At 35.1% G+C, this 26310-nt stretch overlaps 1 protein-coding gene across 25 annotated transcripts in view; it reads left to right on the top strand.

The window, feature by feature from the left end:
* Positions 1 to 26310, top strand: part of SSBP2 (single stranded DNA binding protein 2) — a 334708-nt gene that overhangs the window by 240872 nt on the left and 67526 nt on the right. For 17 of the 25 annotated variants that reach the window (XM_063724171.1, XM_002815708.6, XM_054555695.2 and 14 more), the window contains 2 exons: positions 1132 to 1221; positions 25517 to 25576. The exons of 2 other annotated variants lie outside the window; for them this stretch is intronic. In XM_063724171.1, the coding sequence (XP_063580241.1) occupies positions 1186 to 1221; positions 25517 to 25576 (96 nt within the window). In that variant the 5' untranslated portion in view covers positions 1132 to 1185. The remainder of the gene's footprint in view (positions 1 to 1131; positions 1222 to 25516; positions 25577 to 26310) is intronic. 6 more of the 25 variants (XM_063724172.1, XM_054555692.2, XM_054555694.2 and 3 more) reach the window with 2 other exon arrangements.

The raw sequence follows: 26310 nt of genomic DNA, 5'->3' as shown, positions 1-26310 counted from the left end.
TTCCTCAGGAAATACTAAAATCATTGGCCTTAATTATTAACAACTGTCAGTACTATAAAATAAACATATTTAGTATTTTTTTAACAATTTATATACTGGGAAATGTGTGCTACAAACATACGGAGATTTTACATCTTATAATGGAATATTAACGCATGAATGAATACACTGAAATATAGGTGAAGATAGCACAACAGATACACTAGATACAAGAGTTGCTTTGATTTCTCATCATAGCAGAACTGTTCAATTCAAACTGATCTATCTTCAGCATATTTCTGATCCCTTCTTGACTGTTTTTAGTATTTGTAATATGTCTAATCAGGTTGAGGGATGAAATCTATGATTATAGAACAGTTGTATGTATAACTGCCCTATGTAAGTATTAAATCTATAATGTTGATTTTATTACAAAGAGTCTAACCCAAAGTTTTTCATACTCCTATTTTATAAAATACCAGGATTCCATGAAATAATTTGCAAGTGAAGTAGACTTTGAATTTTTCAATTTGATTTTTTTCATAATTTGTATGAGACTATTCTTTCCAAATCTAATTTATTTCTCCTATTCAATCCCTTATTTACTTTTTTGTCCTCACCACCCTATATATTTTGGCTACTAGTTACAGTATATCAGAAAGTGAATAATGTGAGTGTTGCCACCTATAGGCAGGAAATTTAATTATACTTGTTTATGACATAAAAGCATAATCTTAAAAAAAGAGAATTATTTTTGTCAACTCCTACAGTCCACCCCAGCATCTTCATACTTTTTACCTATTTGTTCACCTATTTGTTTTTGATGTTGCCATTTCAGATGCCTGTGCCTTAAAATAAAGCATTTACTAAATTTTGTCATAGTGCTATTTGCATTTACTGTATCATCAAAATATACCACATTATTTAAGTTCTTTGACTTCACAAAGTTTAAAGAGATTTGTTAAAACCAACTAATATAACCAGTCATATACTAAACTGTTGTATCTCAGTTTACTTCTAGGATGGGGAAAATTACCAGTATTTGTTCCCAGGCATGAAAGAGCATCCCGTCCTGCAATCTATTATCATTAGTCTTTGGTTTTGTGCCTTCTCTGTAATGATATAGGTTTGTTTCTCCTTTATTCTTTGCAGAGTGCTGCAGCAGCTCCCAGTCCAGTGCTAGGAAACATTCCCCCAGGAGATGGCATGCCAGTAGGTCCTGTACCACCAGGGTTCTTTCAGGTACTCAGAGAAACTCTGACTAGGAATGTTAAGGCATAGGAACTCCTGTTTGATTTTATTAAAGATATGAAGGAAGATAAGGCTATTTTAATTTTTAAGGTAAACAATAATGTGTAGCCAACTCTTGATTATTCAGACGGGTTATCTATTATATCCCTTTCTTCTTATGTTTTATTTGTTATTAGAGTATGTATTTATTTACTTAGTCATTGTGTTGCTCAATTAAGAAAGAAAAGGAATTGAGAAATACAAATTAGCCCATTAAATTAACTGTGGTAAATATTTTGTGGGAGAACAGACTAAATATGAGGTTCTGGAAAGAGATGGATATTAACTATACAAGCATAGACAAGATGATTAAGATTTGGCTGTAATTTCAAAATATGACTAAATTATAATTTATTAATTTATCAAGAATTACAGGCTATATAAAAATATGTTTGAGAATTATCTTTGGGGCTTTTAAGCTGGAATTTTTATTAATATTATATAACATTTTAAGATCAGATTTCAAATATATGTGAGTATTCTTAAATTTCAAAAAGACCACTTATTTTAGTGATGATGATAACAATTTTACAGTGACAATACAGTATTTAACTTTTTAAAGTTTCACAGCATCCGCTTCTTAAATCTGACAGTTTTCTAACTCAAACCAACATAAATTCTGAAATTCATTTTTAAATTAATTGTAGTTAATTTTATAATACCCTTTAAGGAAATTAAGAACTTAGGAGCTAAGAACTAGAGTTGAAAGGCATTACAGGACCTAAGGTAATATGCTGTATTGTTAATGAATTACATTAGGTGTTTAGAAACTAATTTGTCACTTCCATTTTGTATTTTCAGAGTTCTTCATAATCATTTGTTAGCTAATTCAAATTCACACCATCATTGCAGGTTCATCAATGTACTTATAAATGTGAAAATAAAGAAATAAAATTATAAATAATTTTCCAAACTGTATCAATTGAATAAAAGGTCTTAATTAAAACAGAGATCCAACTCTAGTCCTTTAGGACATGCTTATTTATTCAGCTACTCTGTATTAATACCCAAGTAGTCTAGAAAAGTCTTCTTAGAGGTCACATTCTGTCGTGGGGGCCCTATCTTATAATCTAGGAATAGACTATAACTCTTGATTATTAATTAAACCACCACCATTTAAGATATTGAAAATAAAAGCTTACACTTAACAACTGCTAACTGCATGCCATGCTTCGTTCTAAATGCTTTACATATATAAACTCTAATCCTCACAATATCCATAGATGTAAAATATGTATTATTATCATTCCCACTGTACAGATAGAGAAACCAAGGCATTGATAGCTAAGTGATTTGCACAAAGTCAGAAAGTTACAGGGCTTGGATTCAAATCAAAGTAGTCTGGACTTCTGCCATTGAATTTATCTTTTAAGCCTCGTAGTTGATTGTTATTCATGAAATATTTCCAGTTCATTTTATTTTTTCCTCATTCCCTTCTTTCTCTTGCCAAAGATGGGTAGGAGTTAACAGAGTAAATCAGAAAAATATATATTTGAGAGTTACTGAAAGTCTCTAAGAGGCACTTTTAAAAGAGGGAGCAGGTTGGGGAGGAAGCCAGATTCTTTCATTCTAGGGTTAAGCCAAGATGTATAAATCCATACATTTTTCATTTCCACATTTTGTAGAATGAACTGTTCTCCGTTTGCCTATCTTTTATCTCAAAGTCTCGTTAAGAGTAATTGAAACCGTTAGCTTTTAGTTTTTCCAATGTGATAAATATTTGAGTACTACTATATGCCAGGCACTGTAGTAGGCATCTAAAAACTAGCAGGTGTAGTGTGTACCTTCCTGAAGCTTACTGTATAGCCCGTGAGGCATTATTAAAAATAAATAACTATAATACAGTGAAATATGTGTTGTAACAGAGTAAAGTTTAAAGTTCTATGATGACCTGGATGAGAGAGCCATTAAATCCGCCTGAGTTGGAGATAAGAGTAGATTGGAAAACATTGTCCACCAAAATAAGCAGAGAAATTACATTTCAGAAAGTCAGAATAATATAAACAAAAGTGTGACTGCATCAAAATGATCTGTGCAGAGGTGTTCAGAGTAATACATACAGAAGGTAGCGGGGAGGGTAGGCAGGAGTTCCAAGACATAAAATTGAAAAGATATGCTCTAGCATGCCACATGTTAAGAACCTGAGTTTTTATTCAGTAGGAGCCATCAGAGATCTTTAGGAAGGGCCTGAATTCATACTAAACGGTGGATTCAGGCTCTGGTAGGCACCTGTGAGAGACTTGTGTACAAAATCCCAGTCCTCAAGAAGCCCTACAATGTCATGAATGAGAGAAGAGGCCATTACAGCATAGAAAGAAAATGGCTGTAGTGTGCTCTTAGAGAAAATCAGAAGGCCACCAAACCGAATCTTGGGAGATGCATAGTCAGGAAAAGTATTGTCAAAATAGTAAATGAAATCCAATTTGGCATTTGAGGATGAGTTATGACTTAGGCAAAGGAAGAGAGGGGAAGAAATTTCTAGGAAAAGGGAAAATAATTTACAGAGATCCAGAGGGAAAAGGAGAGAGAGAGACCAAGGAAAACTGGAGCTTAATTAGCTAAAGGGAGAGTAGCTAGTGATGAAGCTTGAGAGGGACTGCAGGGGCCTTGTAGGTTAGTAGAGTTTGAACTTGATCCTAAAGGCAGTACTAAACTACTGGAGGATTTTAAGCAGGAGACAGACATGTTCATATTTCCATTTTTAGAAAAATCACTCCAGCTCCATTGTGTAGCCAGAATTGCAGAGGAACAAGTCTGAAGATAGGGAGAGAATTTAGGAGTCTTTTACAGTACTCCAAGTGAATTTCTTTTTTTTTTTTTTTTTTTTGAGATGGAGTTTCGCTGTTGTTGCCCAGGCTGGAGTGCAGTGACGCGATCTCGGCTTACCGCAACCTCCGCCTTCCGGGTTCAAGCGATTCTCCTGCCACAGCCTCCTGAGTAGCTGGGATTACAGGCATGCACCACCATGCCTGGCTAATTTTTGTATTTTTAGTAGAGACGGGGTTTCCCCCTGTTGGTCAGACTGGTCTTGAACTCCTGACCTCGTGATCTGCCTGCCTTGACCTCCCAAAGTGCTGGGATTACAGGCGTGAGCCACGGCGCCCAGCCTACTCCAAGTGAAATTTAATGGTGGCCTTAACTGAGATAGTGGGATGGTAAGTATGGGGAGATATGAAGTAGATTTGAGAGATAGAAATAAATGCAGGATATTGCAAAATAAGGGAATTCAAGGATAATAATTCTAGTTTCTGGCTCTAATCTGGGCAGATGTAGGTACCATTTTCTAAGCTAGAGAACACAAAATGGGGAATAGGTTTGAGGTGGAACATATGAGGTTCCCATGAGTCCTCCAATTAGACATATCTGTTAAGCTGATAGACCTGTCCTAGGTTTGAGGTCTAGGACAGTAATCTAAACTAGAGATAAAAATTGCAGGGCCATATCATATTAAGGGTACTTGAATCCTCAGGGGTAGATGAATTATCCAGGGAGAAAGTACAGAATGAGAAGGTAAGAGAATATACAACTGAACTACAAAAAACACTAATATTTAAAAGATGAACAAAAGAAGAACCCATTACAGATGCAGCAGTGTTAGTAGGTTGGCTATGATAGCAGCTCAAGGAAGAGACTTTCTGAACTGATTCAAGATCAGTGGCAGTAGAATTAGAAAGGAATAAACAGTTCATAGTTATGTTTGATAGGCCTTAATTAACCAAAGTTAGAGTAGAAAAGAAAGAGAAGAATCAAGGATGATTCTGAGATTTCTACTTTGGGTCTCTGGATAAGTTTAGTGTCTTTATCTGAGTAATGAAAGACAGGAGATTGAAAAACTTTCAGATATATTTGAATTTGATACACAAGTCATTTCTGTTTATCTAGGCAGACTATTTCAACTGATCCCAAGTACTTTTTTCCTCTATTCAACATTTAAATATGTCTCCCTACAAATGACTCTAAAATATTAAAAAACTCGAAGTACCAAAAATTTTAAAAAGACATATGATATTATTATCTTTTGGTACATATAATGATGTGATCAAATGACTCAAGTGTGTCCTAAATATCAGCATTGGTTTCCTGCAGTTACTGAACTAGTGTGATGCTGGCCATAATGTCAAAATACATATAGTTAATGAGGAGTAGCTGCCTTCCGTGAGTAGAAATAGCAGCAGACAATCATAATTCAAGTTCACACCCCAGTTTCTAATCTAGTTCCAAAGAGATGTTGACCTTCAAGAATGATCCAAATCTGGAGAACCTGTGTTGGAGTGTCAGTTCACAGTTCATAAACTCTAATACCCAAGATCAGGCACAATCCTGATTATTAGTTCAGTACAAGGCAAGGAGGAATGGAAGCAACTGGAAAAGAGCTGGTGTGTCTCCTTAAGTAACAAGGTCCAGAAGGCTGGCTAGGATAAAGACTCAGATTCTCCGAAAAGCCAGACTTGGATATTAGGGAATTCCTGGTTCAAAAGAGACTTAGTCAAAAGGGTACTAAATAGTTTTTCCAGCCTCTCCTGGTTGCAACTACTAAATTCTGAAGGGTGGTTACCTCCTATTGCCTTTGACTTTTAGATAATGATAATATTTTAAACTTATATTCTTAGTAAATTCAAAGCTTATTTGGAGATAACTTGAATGGATTAGACCGAAAAAGAATTTAGCCTATTAGAATTAGTGAATAAATAAAAGTAAAGAAGAATAATTTATAATTAGCAAATGAAGTCCCCGCCTAAGTATTTCTGAGCTCTACTTACTTTGTGATCATACTCTAAAAAATACATTGAAACATTTCTCCTAAATAGACAAACATACTCCTTTTTTTCCTGTTTATGTTACAGAACAAGCTCCCTCTTCCATTGTAAGTATAGACTTAAATTCATTACCAAGTAGAATGATCACAAACTCTGAACTTGTGAATACATAACAACTACATTTGAAAAATAGCAATGAATTAAAGTCTAAAATAAATAATTATGATATAACTTCATACACTTAATAAATCCATTCTGGAAGGCAGTCTTTAGTGTCTTTCTATTTGTGACATTGTTCATACTTAAACTTTGATGTTTTTATTGAAATGAGAGAGCCTCTGTTGCAGAGCAGGAAACCAATTAAGTAAAATCAGTAAGACTAGTCGGACATGCAAAAGGAGGTACAAATTTAATAAAATAAAGCCATTTAAAGTATGACATGTAGTTATTTACTTGGAGTCTGTTTTCAAATGAGTAATTTGTATAGGAAACCCTGTAAGTCCTCAGAGTGACACCATGGAACTGATGAATGACTTCAGAGCAGCTTTCTTAAACTGGGAAGTCTTGCTGCTTGGGATCCAGAGGGAAGAGAGTAGACATGGCCATTGATCTAACTAAAAGTTTGGCAGTTTTTGTAGAATAAAGTACAGTATCTTGATATGGTGTGAATACACATCCATTGTAAGTACCCAGAACTGAGTTTGTACTCTTTTATATCCCTGTCTTATTCAAAGATTTCATTGTATGCTAAGAAATTTGAGTTATGTATTAAAAGCATCGATCTGCTATTTATTCATTCTTGTGGCATTCATACAAAAGGACAGGCAAAGGACTTTGATTCCTGCAATATAAATAGGCAGCAGCATTCCTTAGACCAAGTGGATTTTCTTCTCACTTATGTATAATGATCAAAATAATTTACTACTAATAAAATACACTAAATAACACAAAAGTACTAATTCTTTTGTTTAAAAAATTAGATTATTAACTCTGTTACCTTGTAAAGTTCTGTAATTTTATGGATGAGTAAGTAACAAGGAATCTTCTCTTGTGAATTTCTATAACTTATAGAACATTAATGCAATGGACATTTCTTATTTTAACCAAAAAAATATCGAGGAGGGTAAAAATGCTTTTTCCTACTTTATGTTCTTTACCACAAGAAAACTTTTAAGAAGGAAACTATGACTTCTTTATCACTCTAATAACCAAATACATTCATATCCTTTATATAAAAACACAACATAATCTTTTAATAGGTGCTAATGTGGATAATATCTTTGATTCTGTAACTAATCTGGGATATACCTGTTAATATCTAATTTTGAACTCTATATAGACCTTTGTTTTCTTTTATCATGTATTTTGATTTTTATCTTGATACATTTACTATATTTTAGTCCCTAGATCTTTAGTTTTATTAGCTGAAACTGTTGAAAACTGATAATATGTTGATGTTGGGTTGTAAATTTAAGACTTTGACGTGGATAAGATTATAAATACATGTTAATGATAAAGGATACCAAGTAATTTAGTTTCAGACCAAGGTGATCATTCATATTTTAAAATCTAAGTAGAATGAAACTCTGATATAGTAGAAAATATGTGACAGCAGGTTTTAAGTCACATTTTGTTTGCAGGCCTAAGATTGGCAGTGATAAAGCTGCCTTGCCATCTAGTGGTAGTTTGCAGATGGCTCCACTTGTTCAGGGCCTTTTTCCAGACTTTCTATTTTTAGCAAGGCTGCACTATAGCAAACTGACCTAGTGCTTTGACATAGTAATAACGCAATAAGGAAAAAAAAAATAGTAAGAAATTTCCTCTTTTCTCCATGGTGGTATTATTGACTAGGGAAGGCTCAATATAAATGACATTCATAAAGCAACAAGGACAAAAAGCTCAAAGTGTATAATATTTTTGGTGTTTTAAAAGAAAAAATCAAAAATGAGAAAAATAATTATTTAATATGACACTCAAAACTAAAAAAGAAAACCAATAATATATGGTTTTATAAGTCCTGGTTAAATGTTTTTGGAAGATAGATGTTTAATTTATTTCTGGAAATAAATTCTGCATTTTGAAGATATCTTGGTATCTATATTCATCTACTCTGCTATTCCTATTCAGACTTCCTAAATCCAGCCGTTTATATACATATAGTTAAATAATCTACATGCCCTCTCAACTTCCTTCTGTTATTAGTCTTGGCATTACCTTCACTTCCAGTGGTTTGCCTGTCCTCTTATCTTTCCTGACTATGGTTGTTTCAGAAATTAGTCTCAGAAAGTTCTCTAAGCCAGGAGAAACTCCCTTTCCCTCTCAGGAAGTTATAAGTACCATCTTAGATCTTAGATAAATGAACCAAAAGATTACTTGTTATATCCTTCTTAGTTTGAATGAGTAGGGTACTGAAACTCTGAAGTAGAATTAATTTATTAGACTAGAATATCTAACAGCATTAATATATATAGTTTAAAAAATTCAGACATTAGAAATAGTATTTCTCAGAATTAAATATAGCTAGGATTTAGATAGTGGAGGTGAGGAAGTTGGCTTATTTATCAAACCTCAAGAAATAAAAATTAACTTTAATTTTCTTAAAAATGTAATTTTGTATCTTTAGAGAACAGAGATTCCTAAATGTTGAAAATAGAGCAAATCTTTCCCTGTTATAAAGATAAAAGCAACTAAAAAAATAAAGGTGCCTAGCAGCTGCTGGCTTTGATAATGCTGTCCTGCAGTTGTGGTAATAGTTTTTCTGGCCTCAACTATTAGAACAAATTAAAACTGCTCAGCTTGAGTAACTAAGTAAGCTTTTTTAAAAATTGCAATTCAGGCAACTAAAGACGCTACAGCAGTAACTGGATGGACAGAGAGCAAAGAAGGGAGTGTCAGGTATTCAGAGTCTTTACTTGGGTTTTCCAGTTAGAATCAAATGAAACACTTTCCTATTAGAAACCCAGTTTTTTGTTGTTTATTTGTTTGCCAAACTGAGTATTTAGGAGAAATTTAGGTTGGTCATTCTAGACCAGTATTTGGTTTTCCTTTCACTTTCATGCTACTCCTGCAAGCCAAAGATGTCCAAGGCATTTAGTATGAAACAATAAAGCATCATAGTTTAAAATCACATCTGAGATAAGAGCTTAGCTATTGTTCAGATCATTTGAAATTATAGTTTTTCTTTTGAAAATATTATTGAAAATTCTTCCCAGAGTGCTGTAATTTTTATTGATGTTTCTTGATTAAAAAAAAATTTATATAGAGAGGAAATTGTAAATATGCAAAGGCTATTTATAACACAATTTAGTTTTTATTTTAGTATTGGTTACAGAAACAAAAATGCTCCACATTCTTTGGGGAATTAAAGATAAGGAACAGGCATTTAAATATACTATTAATTACATATTTAGGGGGAATAGATTTGTCTTAAGCATATATTAGAAAGACTTTAGCTTTTTAAAAGAATAACTTATTACTAGGTAGTGTTCAGGAACAATTTGTCTTATGTTCTATATCAGGGGTCAACAAAATTTTTCTGTGAAAGGCCAGATAGAAAATATTTTAGGCTTTGCAGGTCACACGGTCTCTCACAGCCACTCAACTGGGTTGTAGCATAAAAGCAACCATAGACATTATGTAAATTAAAGAGCATGGCTGTGTTTCAGTAAAACTTCACTTACAAAAAAAAAAAAAAACAGGTGGTGGGCAATATTTGGCCTGTGAGCCATAATTTGCCTACTTCTATTCTACATGAATGTGATAAAAGGTAGCCTATGAGAGATCCAAAGGGTAAGGACCAGCGTTTCTCTAAGGGGGTTCTGTGGAATACTAATACGAGAGTCCTGGGAGCCACCCAACTCTTAGGGGACTAGAATTCTTGGGGGTAGGGAGTATGGGGCCACAAATCCTTTGGTTTTTGTTATGGTTTTGTTGTTTATTTTGTTTTTAACAGATGAGTCTTACAAACTAAAATTTGAGGATCACTGGCTAAGATTGTCAATGATATTTAGCAACAAATATTGCCCCCCTGCCATTCATACCAGAGTCACTACAGTGAACAAGATAAATAGAAATTCTTGTCTTCATAGAACTTAGTCTACTAAGGGAAACTGAGCAAAATAAATAACTATTTTAAAATATATGATATGTTAGTTGTGATAAGGGCTAGGGAGAAAAATGAAACAGAAAAGGAAACTAGGCAGCATTGCAAAAGTTTTGGACAGGGTGGCCAGAAAAGGGCTCATCAAAAAGATGTATTTGAGTAAAGACCTGAAGGAAGAGAGGGAACAAACCATGTCATATCTGAGGGAAAAGTGCTCTAGGTTAAGGGACAAGCAAGTGCAAAGGCCTCCAGTTCAAAGCATGACTGGTTTTTTCAAGGGACAGTAAGATAGTCTGGCTAGATAAAGTAGAGCGTCAGCTGGGGAGAATTGTGAGATAGGAAGTCATAGATAACAGAAATCCAAGTCAAGTAGAACCTTGTAGGTTATTGTAGGGACTTTGGATTTTCCTCTGAGTGGAGGGTTTTAACAGCATCATTCTGGCTGCACATAGAGATTAGTCTGTTAGAGGAAAGTGTGGAAACAAGGAGAGCAGTTTGCATGTCGTTGCAAAATTTTGACAAGAGATTATTATGCCACCAAGGAGCTAGCAGTGGTGAGAAGTAATTAGATTATATATTTTGATACTAGAGCCAACAGATTTGTTTTTTCTTTTATTTTAGATTCAGGGGTACATGTGTTGGTTTGTTACATAAGCAAACTCGTGTCGCAGGGGTTTGTTGTACAGATTTTTGTTACCCAGATTCTAAGCCTGATACCCAATATTTATTTTTTTTCTGATCTTTTTCCTCCTCCCACCTTCCACCCTCAAGTAGGCCCCAGTATCTGTTCTTCCCTCTTTGGGTCCATGAGTTCTCATCATTTAGCTCCCATTTATAGGGGAGAATATGTGATGTTTGTTTTTCTGTTTCTGCATTAGCTTGCTAAGGATAATGGCCTCCAGCTCTATCCATGTTCCTGCAAAAGACATGATCTCATTCTTTCTTTTTAATGGCTGCATAGTATTTCATGGTGTATATGTACCACATTTTCTTTATCCAGTCTGTCATTAATGGGCATTTAGGTTAATTCCCTGTTTTTGCTATTGTGCATAGTACTGCTGTGAACATGCAAGTACATGTGTCTTTATGGTAGAATAGTTTATATTTCTTTGGGTATGTACCCAGTAACAGGATTGCTAGTTGAATAGTAGTTCTGTTTTTAGCTCTTTGAGGAATTGCCATAGTGCTTTCCACAATGGTTGCACTAATTTGCACTCCCACCAACAGGGTGTAAGTGTTCCTTTTTCTCTGCAACCTTGCCAGCATCTGTTTTTTGTTTTGTTTTGTTTTTTGAGATGGAGTCTCGCTCTGTCGCCCAGGCTGGAGTGCGGTGGTGTGATCTCGGCTCATTGCAACCTCCCCCTCCCGGGTTCAAGCGATTCTCCTGCCTCAGCCTCCTGAGTAGCTGAGATTACAGGCATGCACCACCACACCCAGCTAATTTTTTGTATTTTTAGTAGAGATGGGGTTTCACTGTGTTAGCCAGGTTGGTCTTGATCTCCTGACCTCATGATCCGCCCGCCTTAGTCTCCAAAAGTGCTAGGATTACAGGCATGAGCCACCGCGCCCAGCTGCATCTGTTATTTTTTGACATTTTAATAATAGCCATTCTGACTGGTGTGAGATGGTATCTCATTGTGGTTTTGACTTGCATTTCTCTAATGATCAGTGATGAGCTTTTTTTTCATATGCTTGCTGGCCACATGTATGTCTTCTTCTGAAAAGTGTTTGTCTATGTCCTTTGCCCACTTTTTAATGGGGTTGTTTGTTTTTCATTGTAATCTTGTATAAGTGCCTTATATTAATAGTTGCTGGTGGATATTAGACCTTTGTCAGATGTATAGTTTGCAAATATTTTCTCCCATTCTATAGGTCGTCTGTTTACTCTTTTGATAGTTTCTTCTGCTGTGCAGAAGCTCTTACATTTAATTAGATGCCATTTGTCAATTTTGATCCAACGGATTTTGATGATAGTTTGGATATGTGTTGGCAAGATAAAAAGGCAAGTCCAGGATGAATGCAAGGCTTTTGTCCTATGCAGCTGGAAGAATGGAGTTGATGTTTACTGATGTGTCTAAAACTTCAAGAGGAGGTATGAGATGGAATTATCAGAAGCTTAATTGTGAACTTGTTAAGATTGAGATGGCTGTTAGACATGCAAGAGTTTTTGAGTAGGGAACAAGATGTGAGAGGCTGGACTTTTACGTTTGAGGCTTGAGCTAGAGAGATAACTCTGAGAGTCACTAGCATATGGATTGGAATATATTTGAAGCTATGAGCCTGGATGACATCAACAAGATAGTGAGCATAGATGGAAACAAGAAGCTGTGCAATGATGGATCCCAGGACACTCTAACATTAAGAAATTAGGAAAATGAAGAGGAACCAGCCAAAAAGAGCAGCCCTTGAGACAGAAAGATAACCAGGCAAGGAAGTATGCTGGAAGCCAAATGAGGAAAATGCTTTGAGGAGGAGAAGAATGATCAGCTGCGTCCAATACTGCTGATAGGTCAAATTAGTCAATGGCTCACAGTTGACCATTGGATTTAACAACAAGGAAGTCATTAGTGGCCTTGTTCAATGAGGTGCTGGGGGTGAAAGCCTCATAAAAGTGAATCTAGGTTAAGCTGAGAAGAGAGAAATTGGAGGCAATGAGTATGGCCAACTCAAGGAGTTTTGCTTTAAAGGAAAGTGAAAAATGAGGCAGTAGCTGGAGGGAGAAGTCAAGGGAGGTCAGAGAAATGCTGCTAGGGGTGAAATATTGGCTCTTACAAACTATTTTGAGGAACAGAGAAAAAACAGCCCTATTGGCAACTGTGGGAAAAGAGTATCTGCTATTCCCATCCTCCCAAGCAATCGGGTACCATTTTCAGTATGAGAAACAACACCAGGGGGCAGGGCGCAGTGGCTCACACCTGTAATCCCAGCACTTTGGGAGGCCAAGGCGGGAGGATCACGAGGTCAGGAGATCGAGACCATCCTGGCTAACACGGTGAAACCCCGTCTCTAGTAAAAATACAAAAACAAAATTAGCCGGGCGTGGTGGTGGGCGCCTATTGTCCCAGGTACTCAGGAGGCTGAGGTGAGAGAATGGCATGAACCCGAGAGGTGGAGCTTGCAGTGAACCCAGATCACGCCACTGCACTCCAGCCTGGGCAACAGAGCGAGACTCCATCTCAAAAAAAAAAAAAAAGGAAGAAAAAGAAACAACACCAGGGAATAGAGTAGTTGAATACCCTTTGTGCACAGTAAGATGCTTATCAAAAAAGAGTGAAGTATAATTAATTACTTGGAATGCCTGCAAATGTGAATACTACCTTCTCTATGTCATTTTTGTATTCTATAAATAATCTCTGACATCACAAATACCTCTGACATCCATTTGAATTTTTATCAGCCATTGTGTATATGTATTTAAGATGCATATATTTCAAAATGTATGCGTGTGTGTGTGTGTGTGTGTGTGTGTGTATATATATTTTTTTTTTTTTTTGAGATGGAGTCTCCCTCTGTCACCCAGGCTGGAGTACAGTGGTGCGATCTCAGCTCACCGCAACATCTGCCTCCCGGGTTCAAGCAACTCTCCTGCCTCAGCCTCCCAAGTAGCTAGGATTACAGGTGCCTGCCACCACACCCGGCTAATTTTTGTATTTTTACTAGAGACGGGGTTTCACCATGTTGGCCAGGCTGGTTTCAAACTCCTGACCTCAGGTGATCTCCCTGCCTTTACCTCCCAAAGTGCTGGGATTACAGGCATGAGCCACTGTGCCTGGCCTCAAGATGTATATTTTAAATGGGGATTCAGAAATAACTTTAATTTGTGCAATTTGAATTCTCATTTTGCTTATATTTATACTTTTAGCATTAGTCAAATTAGTAAGCTCTAGTTTCAAAACAGACTTCTTGGTGCAATAATAATTTCTCAGTTCTATAAAATGTGAAAATCTGGGCTGGGCACAGTGGCTTACGCCTGTAATCCCAGCACTTTGGGAGGCCGAGGCAGGCAGATCACAAGGTCAAGAGATCGAGACCATCCTGGCCAACATGGTGAAATCCCATCTCTACTAAAAATACAAAAATTAGCTGGGCGTGGTGGCGTGCACCTATAATCCCAGCTACTCGGGAGACTGAGGCAGGAGAATCACCTGAACCCAGGAGGTGGAGGTTGCAGTGAGCCAAGATTGTGCCACCGTACTCCAGCCTGGCGACAGAGCGAGACTCCGTTCCAGCACTTTGAGAGGCCACGGCGGGAGGATCACAAGGTCAGGAGTTCGAGACCAGCTTGGTCAATATGGTGAAACTCCGTCTCTACTAAAAATACAAAAATTAGCTGGGCGTGATGGTGGGCGCCTGTAGTCCCAGCTACTTGGGAGGCTGAGGCAGGAGAATCGCTTGAACCCGGGAGGCAGAGGTTGTAGTGAGGCGAGATAGCGCCACTGTACTCCAGCCTGGGCAACAAAGCAAGACTTCATCTCAAAAAAAAAAATATGTTTTATAGAAACATCTTACATAGTTCAATACCATCTTACATAGTTCAGATATGAGTTGAGTGGCTTTAAGTATAAACTTCATGTCTATAAGTAACCAAATGAATATGCAAGTATTTTTTCATTCCTAAAGAAGTAAAAACATATATATAACCAGCCAGTTATATCAGAAGACCAAGCCCGTAGGCCAGTTTCTTTAACAAATGCTGTTATCTCTGCATGGAAATTTGAAAGGACTACCACTTAATCAGTAGAAACTTCCCAAGCATATCAAGATATCAGAAACTTAAGAACAAAATGCTGTGCTTTTTTGCAGTGTTACATTTAAATAAATTGAAGTACCTATCTTCCATACTTCATCTGGGGCAAGTTTACATGAAAGTAGGAATATAAAGCAGAGAAAAGGGAGACGAGGAATATTTTTGCATTCTTTAATGAAAAGTTCAGGTGATTTTTAAAAATTATTGTTTTAGCATCTTTTTGATTAAGTCAGCCTAATATTTTATCCTAAATTATAAATCTCAAATCTTTCTTTTCTTACCCAAACTGTTATTTTTTAAATATCAGTTAATCTGTCATTGTCATTTTAATCGGTACTAGGAGGCAGCACAGGAGCACAGTAGCTCCAGATACTTGCCTCACACCGAATTTTTCTGAATATAAATGGATTTAAACAAACTATTTAAAATTTTTATAGAATATTATGAAAACATTCACAGTTTATTAGACCAGCAGACAGCTTAGTCTCCCATTCACAATCCCACTGTCTGTTGCTACACACCTTTATCCAATGAGTACCTAGTAATGAAGACTTGAGGAAAAGTCTCATCTTCTTGAAAAGGCTCATAATGTCAGTGGCCAATATTGATGCTTAGACTAAATTCATGTAGAAGAATCAACTTATTTGTAACTCAGCTCTATTGGGTTAGCCTTGCCAAAATAACATCAAGGAAACTGGATCTGTCATTGCTTTACAGTTATTTTATGTGAGTTATTTTAATTAAGTGTTGATGATAGAATATCTAAGATGTATGGGAGATAAACTGCATACTTATGCTTATCAGCAGAATATGCCAGCATAAGTATGTCATCTTGTGAGCTAAATTAGTTTAGTACTAGTTGGAATTAAAATGTGTTAATCAGGAATGTCTTATCCACTGGGGTGTCAGTAATGTCTGATGGAGATGTTCATGAAAAACAGAAAGGAAACTAAACAAATTAAGATATATGAATTGTAAAGTAACTTTGACAAAATTCATTTGATGTATAATTTATGCATCATTACTTTTCTACAGAAAATGTATGAAGTATCTCATGGAATTATAAAAATAAAAATATGTGAACATTCTTAAATGAAAGATGGCTGAAATAAGGATGTCACAATACTCTAGTGATCTTTCAAAGTAATATTCTCAATATTATTTATTTAATACTTATTGATAGCACATGACTTCAAGAGAGTTAACACATTTAAGCTTAAAAAATGATTTGCTTGTAAGTAAAATATAGAATAGCAACATACAGAATAGAAATCTATATAGAGAAAATTATATATGGGAAAGATAATTAAATTAACTAAAAAAGGGCGCATCGTGAATAATAAATACTACTTTTTTAAAGAATGTTTATGCTTTTGGTTAAATCTTGTGGTAAATGTATTTTTATTACTTTTGCAGAACTATGAATAAATAATTTTACAGTTATTTTTATCATTTTCTAAAATTATGTTTTAGATTCTAGAATAGTTTTTATGTCATGGAATTTTGCCTTCAACAGAATTCAACACTGTTTCAAACAGTGCAAAGAAAGTATCAGAGGAAAGCATAAATACGTCTAAAGTCATGTTTACACAGGTCCAAGTAAGATAGATTTGGTATATATGTAGTTAATATAATTACTGAAGAGAACCCATATTTTTCCAGGCTGTATTTCACTTTGTACCTTGTGTTTTTCCCTAAATGTTGAGTAAAGAAAATTGCTTTTTGGCAAATAACCATTTTCTTACAGGTTTTTAATCTAAAGATGGTTATGTGCTAAAGACAATACAATATTAAGAAAGCAGAATGTTTTATGTTTTTACTCAAATGCTGAGCCTTTTCTTAATGGAAAGAAAATATTTCAACTAAAATATGTTGTTTCTGAGACCTGAAGATTATAGTTTTTAAAATATATTTCAACCTAAAACATTAGGATCCCAGGTATAAATATGGCCTTATATAAGACACACCTGAGAGGCAAACTGCTATATAGAATTGTTAGCAGTTCTTGTGACTGGTGTATGCTTCAGAAAAAGATCAATAAGTTACCACGCTTTTCTTCCAAAATTGTATATAAATTAACCTGATATCCTTTTGTGCCAAATGGTTACTAAATACTGCTATTCTGTAAAACTACCTAAGACTCATTGTTTTCAACGTTATCACCCCAGAAACAGTAAGAGAAACCTGAAAGCAGGAGAGAATGAAAGGCCTTATTAGTCATCTAAATTATAAGTTCTCTTGTATACTGTTAGTATGGATATTTGGGGTCCCCAGCTCTTTGTTTTTTACTTACTCTTATTAGGACCTCTGGAAAATATAGTGTATCCTATTTAAGCAAGCAGGATTTCCTCCTCTAGACATACTTTATAAGCATTTTCTCATTAGACAACCAGATATGTTATACCAATAGTCTGATTTACTCTTTACCACATCAACGGATACTGCCTATTTTTAACAGGACAAATAAATTGGCCAGGTGAGATTTTATACAAGAGGACCAAGCTTTATTATATCTTTTGTGGGCTTTTAGTCTTCCATTAGGGTTGGTGATCATTTGGTCAATGGGCCAGCTACCGAACCAACCAAATATTTACTGAACATTTGCTTCATACATTCTCTCTTCGAATGTGCTAGCTGCTTTCTTCCATTCTTCATGAACCACTTTATAATGAACAGCTTTGTTATAATGACGATAGTTAATACCGTACCCATTTACCACCATTCTCTACCCATCCTCTACTATTCCCTTAAAAACACAAATAAATGGACTAAAGACTACATATATTATCAAAACTCCACCAAAAATGTTCCAGAAAAGAGAGATAGAGCTTTTGAAATTTATTTTATTTCAGTTGTTACATCTCTTTTTAGTCTGGTGAATCAAGAGCACACGCTAATTGGTGCTTTATGTGCAAATTAGCTTGCTTACCTGAAATACCACTACATTTTCACCTTTCATGTTTGAGTGGTAACTAAAGAATTCCACATTAAGTATTTAATAAATGGTTGCACAGTTGCTGAGGGCCTGAGAGAAAGTGCCACATCAAGCAATTTATTTATGTACCACACACTTCTTATGACCAACGGACCATAAAATGAGCCTGGTACATAAGTGTGTGTACCTGCCATTATTCTAAAGGTACTCCTATAGCAGGGTGTTACAAAGAAAAGAAGACTAAAATGGCAGTTAAGAAATTTGGTCTTCGGTTTTCTTTTACATAAAATAAGAAGGATGATGTAGTAAACTTTAAAAAGTTAAACTTCCTTCTTGAACATGTTTCTAAAAGGCATATTCAAATAAAATTGCATAAGTAATATTTTATTATATATGTATAACACAGAACTTGCAAAACTTCAAATGAGTAATTTTTGTGAAGTAAGAAGTCTTTTGTTAAGTAAATGGTCACTTGCTAAATTGTTTTATAAGTTTATATTTTCTTAAACCTGGTAATTATATATTTCTTACAGTCATTTAAAAAGTTTTGGCCAGGTGCTGTGGCTCACACCTGTAATCCCAGTATTTTGGGAGGCCTAAGCAGGCAGATCACCTAAGGTCAGGAGTTCGAGACCAACCTGGCCAACATGGTGAAACGTTGTCCCTACTAAAAATACAAAAATTAGCCAGGCGTGGTGGCACATGCCTGTAGTCCCAGCTACTCAGGAGACTGAGGCAGGAGAATCACTTGAACTCAGGAGGCAGAGGTTGCAGTGAGCCGAGATTGTGCCACTGCACTTCAGCTTGGGCAACAGAGTGAGACTCCATCTCAAAAAAAAAAAAAAAGTTTTAAAGCTTCTAGGTTTTCAAATTTGGAAGCTAATTTCACATGAATAATTTTATCCTCAAAAAAGTCCAAAGTTACTTTAAATTAGATAAGTCCTGTATAATTGTGTGTTTTAGAATTGTACCTCAGACTTATAAGTTTTCTGACATGTAAACTGTCCTAAATGTTAATTCGTTCATTCTAAGGAAATTAGTGTTATTCTTTTCTTCATCACTGATTGTTCTAAATTGTGATCATAAAATAAAAGATAGAATATAGAAAATGCTTAGCAATTGACATTTTAGAGGGATTTTTTACTTTTTAATGATTTTTAATTTTCTTTGTTATTAATTTATACTGAAAGACTAAGATTTAAAGAACTTTTAAAGCCAAGATGAGATATAATGAGATACAAGGTGAGCTATAATGAGATATAAGGTAAGATATAATGAGATATAAGGTGATTTATATATTGCTACATCAATTTTAGGTATGCTAAGAAATGCTGGCCTTATTTTAACAATTAATTATCTTGACATTAAGATAGTTGTTGCTCTGATAGTATTTTGTATTCTTTCCTCTAAAGTACAGTTCGTTCATATCGGAGTATATGTTATACCACAGTGTACTAAATCCTCTGTGATAAGTGGTATAAATAAAGTGTTGATGAAGTAGGGGTAATGGAGCCTATAGAAATTCTTTAAAGCGAAAGGAGTGTTTCAAAACTGGCCCTTGGGGAATTAATTTACTTGGCAGAGAAAGGCGAGTACAGCATAATCTCCAGGAACAGAGAATATTCTGGTGTTGGGGAATCATATTTATATGGAATTTTTACATTCTATTGACAATGTTAGAAAATAATAACAAAATTAACATTTGAGCAATGTGTCATTTAAGATGTACAGTTTTATCATTTATATCTTAAAAGCAGTTAGGGCTTAAAATAGTTTGTATCACCAGGAATTTCAGGTAAATAACTTATAAAACGGTTTCATTAAGGGGCCTGGGACCTTCAAAAACAAATGACTTCGACTGAGGGATCTACCTTTAACTAATATGAAGATGAGAAAGAGCTGGTTCCTTCTAATTCTTAGGGAATTGAGATAAAAAGCTAAGGGCTTATGAAAGATCAAAATAAGGGGAGGGGAAACTACTGCTTTTGTGCTAGCAGAAAGGACAAGAAATAAGGGAAAATCTCTCTTTTAGGAAACTAGAAGTCTAAAATTCCATGAATAATTCCTGATATAATAGAAAAATAATTATTTAAAACATAATGGCATTCATTCTGAAGTAAATTATGATTCTAAGTGGTGTAATTTTATCTCCAAAAGACTACTTGGAGGAAATGAGGTGAACATTTGGTTTGTGTTTCTATTAGAGTATATTTTTTTCATTTTGTCACCAAATATATTTATTGATTTTCTTGGCTTGTATATACTTTTATTTCTTCTACTTTGGGTTATTCCATTTATTTTAGACTGTTTTAGTTTAGGCTGCTATAATAAAATGCCATAGATGAGGAAGTTTAATCAACAGAAATTTATTCTTTGGAGTTCCAAAGGCTGGGATATCCAAGATCAAGGTGCCAGCCAATTTGACTCCTGGAGAGGACCCTCCTCCTGGCTTGCAGATGGCCATAATGCTCACATGGCAGAAAGAAAGAGATCATCTCTCTTGTGCCTCTTTTTATAGGAGTACTAATCCCATTCATGAAGGCTCCACCTTCATGACTTAATTACTTCTCAAAGGTCCCACCTCCAAATGCCATCACGTTGGAGATTAGGATTTCAATATATGAATTTTATGCAGACATAAACATTCAGTCCACAGCATACACAGATCACTAGAACATGTAGAAATGAGAATTTATACCTATAAATGTAGTTTCCATATGTCAGAGTACTAACTATGCTACCCAATTTCTCTTATAAAGTAAATAAGCTTATCTTATGAGTTTTTCCTAATTTTGAAACTTTTTTAAAAGCATAGCCTTGATCTTCAGTATTCATAGCACTACATGTTCTATCAAATAGGGATGATGTAATATGACTTTTGAGGAAAGACACCAGATTGAAATATTATTATCCCTGGGTTTTCATTGATACTCGCCATTTGGTGAAGAGAACATTCTATTTGTCTCAGATTAGTGGACTGATGTAGAAAAGAATTTTTATAGAAAATTGTTTCTCCTATTAATTACAAGACTGTGAACCTTGAAAAATCCTAATCAGAGGGCAGTCATTTTTATCTTCCTTGTTCACTGATATATCTAGCCACTTACAACAGTGTCTTTGTGGGTGTTTAATAAATATTTGATGAGCAGGACATGATGGTTCATACCTGTAATTCCAGCACTTTGGGAAGTCAAGGCAGGAGAATCACTTGAGCCCAGGAGTTTGAGACCAGCCTGGGCAGCAGAGCGAGACCCCATCTCTACAATTTTTTTTTTTTTTTTTTTTTTTTTTGAGATGGAGTCTCACCCTGTCACCCAGGCTGGAATGCAATGGCATGGTCTTGGCTCACTGCAACCCCTGCCTCCCAGGTTCAAGCAATTCTCCTGCCTCAGCCTCCCAAGTAGCTGGGACTACAGGCGCATGCCACCACATCTGGCTAATTTTTTGTGTTTTTTACTAGAGATAGGGTTTCACTATGTTGGCCAGGATGGCCTTGAACTCCTGACCTCATGATCCGCCCACTTTGGCCTCCCAAAGTATTGGGATTACAGGTGTGAGTCACCAAGCCCGGCCTGCAATTTTTTTTTTTTAATACTCAGGTGTGGTGTTGTGTACCACACCTGTAGTCCCAGCTACTCAGGAGGCTGAGGTGGAAGGATTACTTGAGCCTGGGAGGTTGAGGCTGCAGGGAGCCATGATCATGGCACTGCACTCCAGCCTGGACAATGGAGCAAGACCCTGTTTATCTATCTATCTATCTATCTATCTATCTATCTATCTGTTTTCTTCATTCAAATATATATATATGTTTTTGAATATATATATATGTTTTTGAATGAACAAATTTCTACCATACTTTCTCATTGATAAGTGTAGCTTTTTTATTCTCCTAATTGACCTTTAATCTGACACAACAAAGAGGACTGTTGTGTTTTGGGATATTTAATCTTTAGGTTTTTCTTTTTCTCTATGAAGCATGGTAATAATTTTCTTTAGCTCCTTGATGAAAATGGTTTGTGCCTTAGGAACATATGCCTTTATCCCCACTCCCTGCCTCACCCACACACACACTTCAAATATTTATAGCTATCTACATTATACTAATCTTTATATTTAAATGTAATACTAAAAATAATTAACACAGAATCATTGGTTCCTTATTTTAAAAGGGACTTTAGAAGTCACCTGGTTTAACTTTCTCATTTTAAGGTTGAGAAAACTAAAGCCCTGAAAGGTGATTAGCTCAGGGACACTGCTAATTAATAGAGGTACAGAAACTAAAACCCAGGTCCTTGACTCCCAGTCGAATGTTATTTCCACACACGTTACAAATAATCCTTTCTGGGGAAGGCTTTTTTCCAGTTAAAACACTGATTCACCATCATGATACCTTCAAACAAGTATTTGTTACTCAAACTTTAAAAAAAAAAAAAAAGAATGTTACCCCAAACATAAAGAGTAAACACATTTCAAGAGCCAAACACTCTTTTCTGCCTGTTTTTTTTGTTTTGTTTTGTTTTGTTTTGAAAAAGGGTCTTGCTCTGTCACCCAGGCTGAAGTGCGGTGGCATGATCTCGGCTTACTGCAACCTCCGCCTCCTGGGTTCAAGCGATTCTCCTCCCTCAGCCTCCCAAGTAGCTCGGATTACAGGCGTGTGCCACCAAGCCCAGCTAATTTTTTTGTATTTTTGGTAAAGATAGGGTTTCATCATGTTAGCCAGGCTGGTCTCAAACTCCTGGCCTCAAGTGGTCTGCCCACCTCGGCCTCCCAAAGTGCTGGGATTACAGGCATGAGCCACCTCGCCCAGCCCAAAGACTCTTGAAGAACCTGTTCTTCTCAGATTGCTAAAGCAGGGAATACTGACATGTCCGTCAATAGATATAATTTATGTTAGCATAATCTCTTGGACAGATTAGCATTTTACCGTAAAATAATTAAAATTGGGGTTAACATTTTGAATTTCATTTGAAAGCAAATTGACTTCTGAATAGTGAAGTACAGATACTAGTACAGATTATTCTCAGTTGCTAGTATGCAAACGCTTTTGGATTCTGTTGCTGTGTCTACGCAAGCTAATTCACTAGGCATTTGAGGACTTAGGTGGTTATCTAGATAACTTAAGGTAAGGATGAATACTAAGCTGTATGTTATAACAGCACTAATTTTGTGTTAAAAATACTTTAACCATAGTAATCTTATATTTCAGGTAAAAGTAGTAGTTTTTAGCTATATTAACCGATTGTTTTGTCTTTTTGTGCTTTAATTGTGTGAATAAGATTAGAGTTTACAAGTGGTTTTCTATTTCTTTTTTTTTTGGCCTCCAAAAAAACATACAAATTTGAACTTCTTAAAAGAGGACATATAAAAGAAATAAATTGACTAAAAACAGAATCTGTCTCTTTCTCTCGATCTCATTTTGTAGTAACCTCCAGGTTCCCAGCTAGCACATACACTGACCCTCCCTCACAGCAGCTCCTTCACAGGGCCTCAGTCAGGTAGGAAGGTATAGACAGTTCCATTAACATACACTCATTCACAATGCCATCCATTTGGGGAAAAAAAAACTCTCCTTTCACATATGCCACTAAATAAACACTATATCATCTTCTTACATTCAGATCAACACGCAAATCTCAAGTGTTCTTCTATTTCAAGTGAGGAACTTCTAAATATTTATCTCAACATTTGGTATTTAGTAATATTTTTCACATAATTTTACCTTGTATTCTACCTCAAAGTGGTTGTATTACAGACAAAAATTATTAGTAACCCATTTTTATGTCTCCACGTTTCAAAAACTAAATTGATACTATATTTTGAATTAATGACTATGTCATAAAACATCATTTTGTAAAAGAAAGACAGCCATTATAAAACCAATGACACAATATTTATTAAATTTTTTAAATGAGTCCAGAGTTAAAAAGAGAGCTTCATAGGTGAAATTAGGTGATTTATAAAGGAAAGAGAAAATAACAGAGGGAGTGTGAATATTAGAATAAGCTTCTAGTTGACAGTACATAACTAACTTATCCAATTTATGGTAGAGTTTCAAAATGATAAATGAGAGACAACTTTAATCAAATATGTGAAAACTAAACATTTTTTAAATCAACTTTGTTAAAATTGGAAAATCTACTTAAGTTTTATCAGCTGGAGGTGACAATACTACCTGAATAATCTACTCTTTCTGTCCATATAAAATGAACTGGTGGAAGTACTTTTACATATAAGAACACAGTGAACAAAAAGTCAAATTGCTCACTTAATTGTGAAGCTCCTTTTGTTGGTTTGTCAGACTCTGCAAAAGATACTATAGGAAAAATCTATACAGCATTAATTAGGATTTTATTTTTTAGAGGCTCCTTTTAAAACAGCTCTGGAAAACTTGAGTAGCCATGTCCTCCAAGCCTAATTTCTAAAAATATTTGTAGAAAATACATTCTACATGTAGGATTTAATTCTGTAATGCACTGTAAATGATTTCCCCAAACCTTGTCTACTTGCTATATATTACTACTTAATTCATATTAATTCATTCTTAATATCTTAATAACATTCAACCCGTTAGATTTGATATTTGCTTATATTACATGTAAGGAACATCTTACATTTAAGTAATTATATGTTGAGATGTAATTAAACAAAATTATAATTTTTCTGTTGTTTCTAGAAAAATAAATAAAAAATCAAATTTTAAATAATTTAATAAACTTATAAAATTTTGGTGCCTAAGTCTGGGTGATCAAACATAGTCTCTTTTTACCTAAACATTTCACTAAAATGTTGCTTTTAGGATACTTTTCAGACAGTTTCCAGACTGACAGATTCAGTACATCTTAGGAGCCTCTAACTCATCCAGCAACATAAATTAACTTGACTTTTAATATAAGATCATTTTTTTCTTTTGTTAAAAATATATGCTTCATAATCAGCTAGGGTCAAAATATGCAAAGAAATTTCAACTTTAAAATTTGTAGTCAATTTTTTTTTTTTTTAAGAAATGAAACATTACTGTGTTGCCTGGAGTGCAGTGGCTGTTCACAGGCATGGTCATCATGCACCACAGCCTCTAACTGTTGAGCTCAAGCAGTCCTTTGGCCTCAGTCTCCCAAGTAGGTGGGACTATAGGTGTGTCCCGCCACACCCACAGAGTCCATTTTGAACTATAAGAAACCCATGATGAGGAAAAGCCAAAGCTTTTTTGACTACAAATGACCCTTGGAAAAGAAATTTATTTATCATTTTAAACAAAGCTATAAAAGATGAAATTTGGCAATTTTAAAATTACTAAAGGAATTGATAACCAAACCAAACAATTCCATCAGAAGTATCTATTTAGAACATAATAACATAGGCAGTAAGCTGCCTCCAGAGGTCCTTTTTAAGATTAAATTGCCTGCTTCTCTACCTTATTTTTTGCCACTAGATATTATTGCCTTAATAATTCACATTTTTAAAAGATTTTGCTGTTAGCCAGCTTTTATGTTTTTACATTTTCTTTGGAAAATTTTCTAGATATTCTACAAAATAAGTAATGGGATGGTAATTTTTCTTAAAAGCATTTATTATGCTGAAAGCAGCCCAAAGTACATTGATTTGTGATTGGATTAATTCTAAAATTTTTTTAAGTAATTTATTTTCAGATCTGTATTTTACATTGTACTGTTTTTTGTTTTGTTTGTTTATTTGTTTTACTTCAATAGCCTTTTATGTCACCTCGGTACCCTGGAGGTCCAAGGCCCCCACTGAGGATACCTAATCAGGTAAGATTTATGTGCTATTTAAGTTTTTTGTAAGAATCAAAGATCTTGAAAATGTCACATATATTTATCATCCTATAAAAATATGAAATGCTCCTTTTTCTGTCCCATTTAATGCTATTTCTAGTCATATATCATCTGCTTCAAGGGTTGGCAAACTACAGCTCATAAGCTAGCTATTTTTTGTAAATAAAGTTTTATTGAAAAACATCCACACAGATCCATTTCTGTATTGTCTGTGACTACTTTTACACTACAATACAGATTTAAGTGGTCATGGCAGAGACCATATGTGGCTGGAAACCCTAAAATATTTACTATTTGGATCTTTACAGAAAAAAGTTTGCCCATTCTTGGAGTCTACCTTATACTTTGAACCTAATTTTTTAAACTTATGTAATTTTGGCAAATGCTGATTATCCTCCTGTTTAAAGAATGGCAATAAAGACAAAAAACCAAACACCACATGTTCTGACTCATAGGTGGGACTTGAACAATGAGAACACATGGACACAGGAAGGGGAACATCACACACCAGGGACTGTTGTGGGGTGGGGGGAGGGGGGAAGGGATAGCATTAGGAGATATACTTAATGCTAAATAACGAATTAATAAGTGCAGCACACCAACATGGCACATGTATACATATGTAACAAACCTGCACGTTGTGCACATGTACCCTAAAACTTAAAGCATAATAATAATAATAAAAAAAAATAGCAAAGGACCTGAATTGG

This window comes from Pongo abelii, chromosome 4 (assembly GCF_028885655.2).
Source record: "Pongo abelii isolate AG06213 chromosome 4, NHGRI_mPonAbe1-v2.0_pri, whole genome shotgun sequence".
Taxonomy (NCBI): Eukaryota; Metazoa; Chordata; class Mammalia; order Primates; family Hominidae; genus Pongo; species Pongo abelii.
Note: the sequence above shows the minus strand (reverse complement) of the source record. Positions and strands in the feature narration are given on the sequence as shown.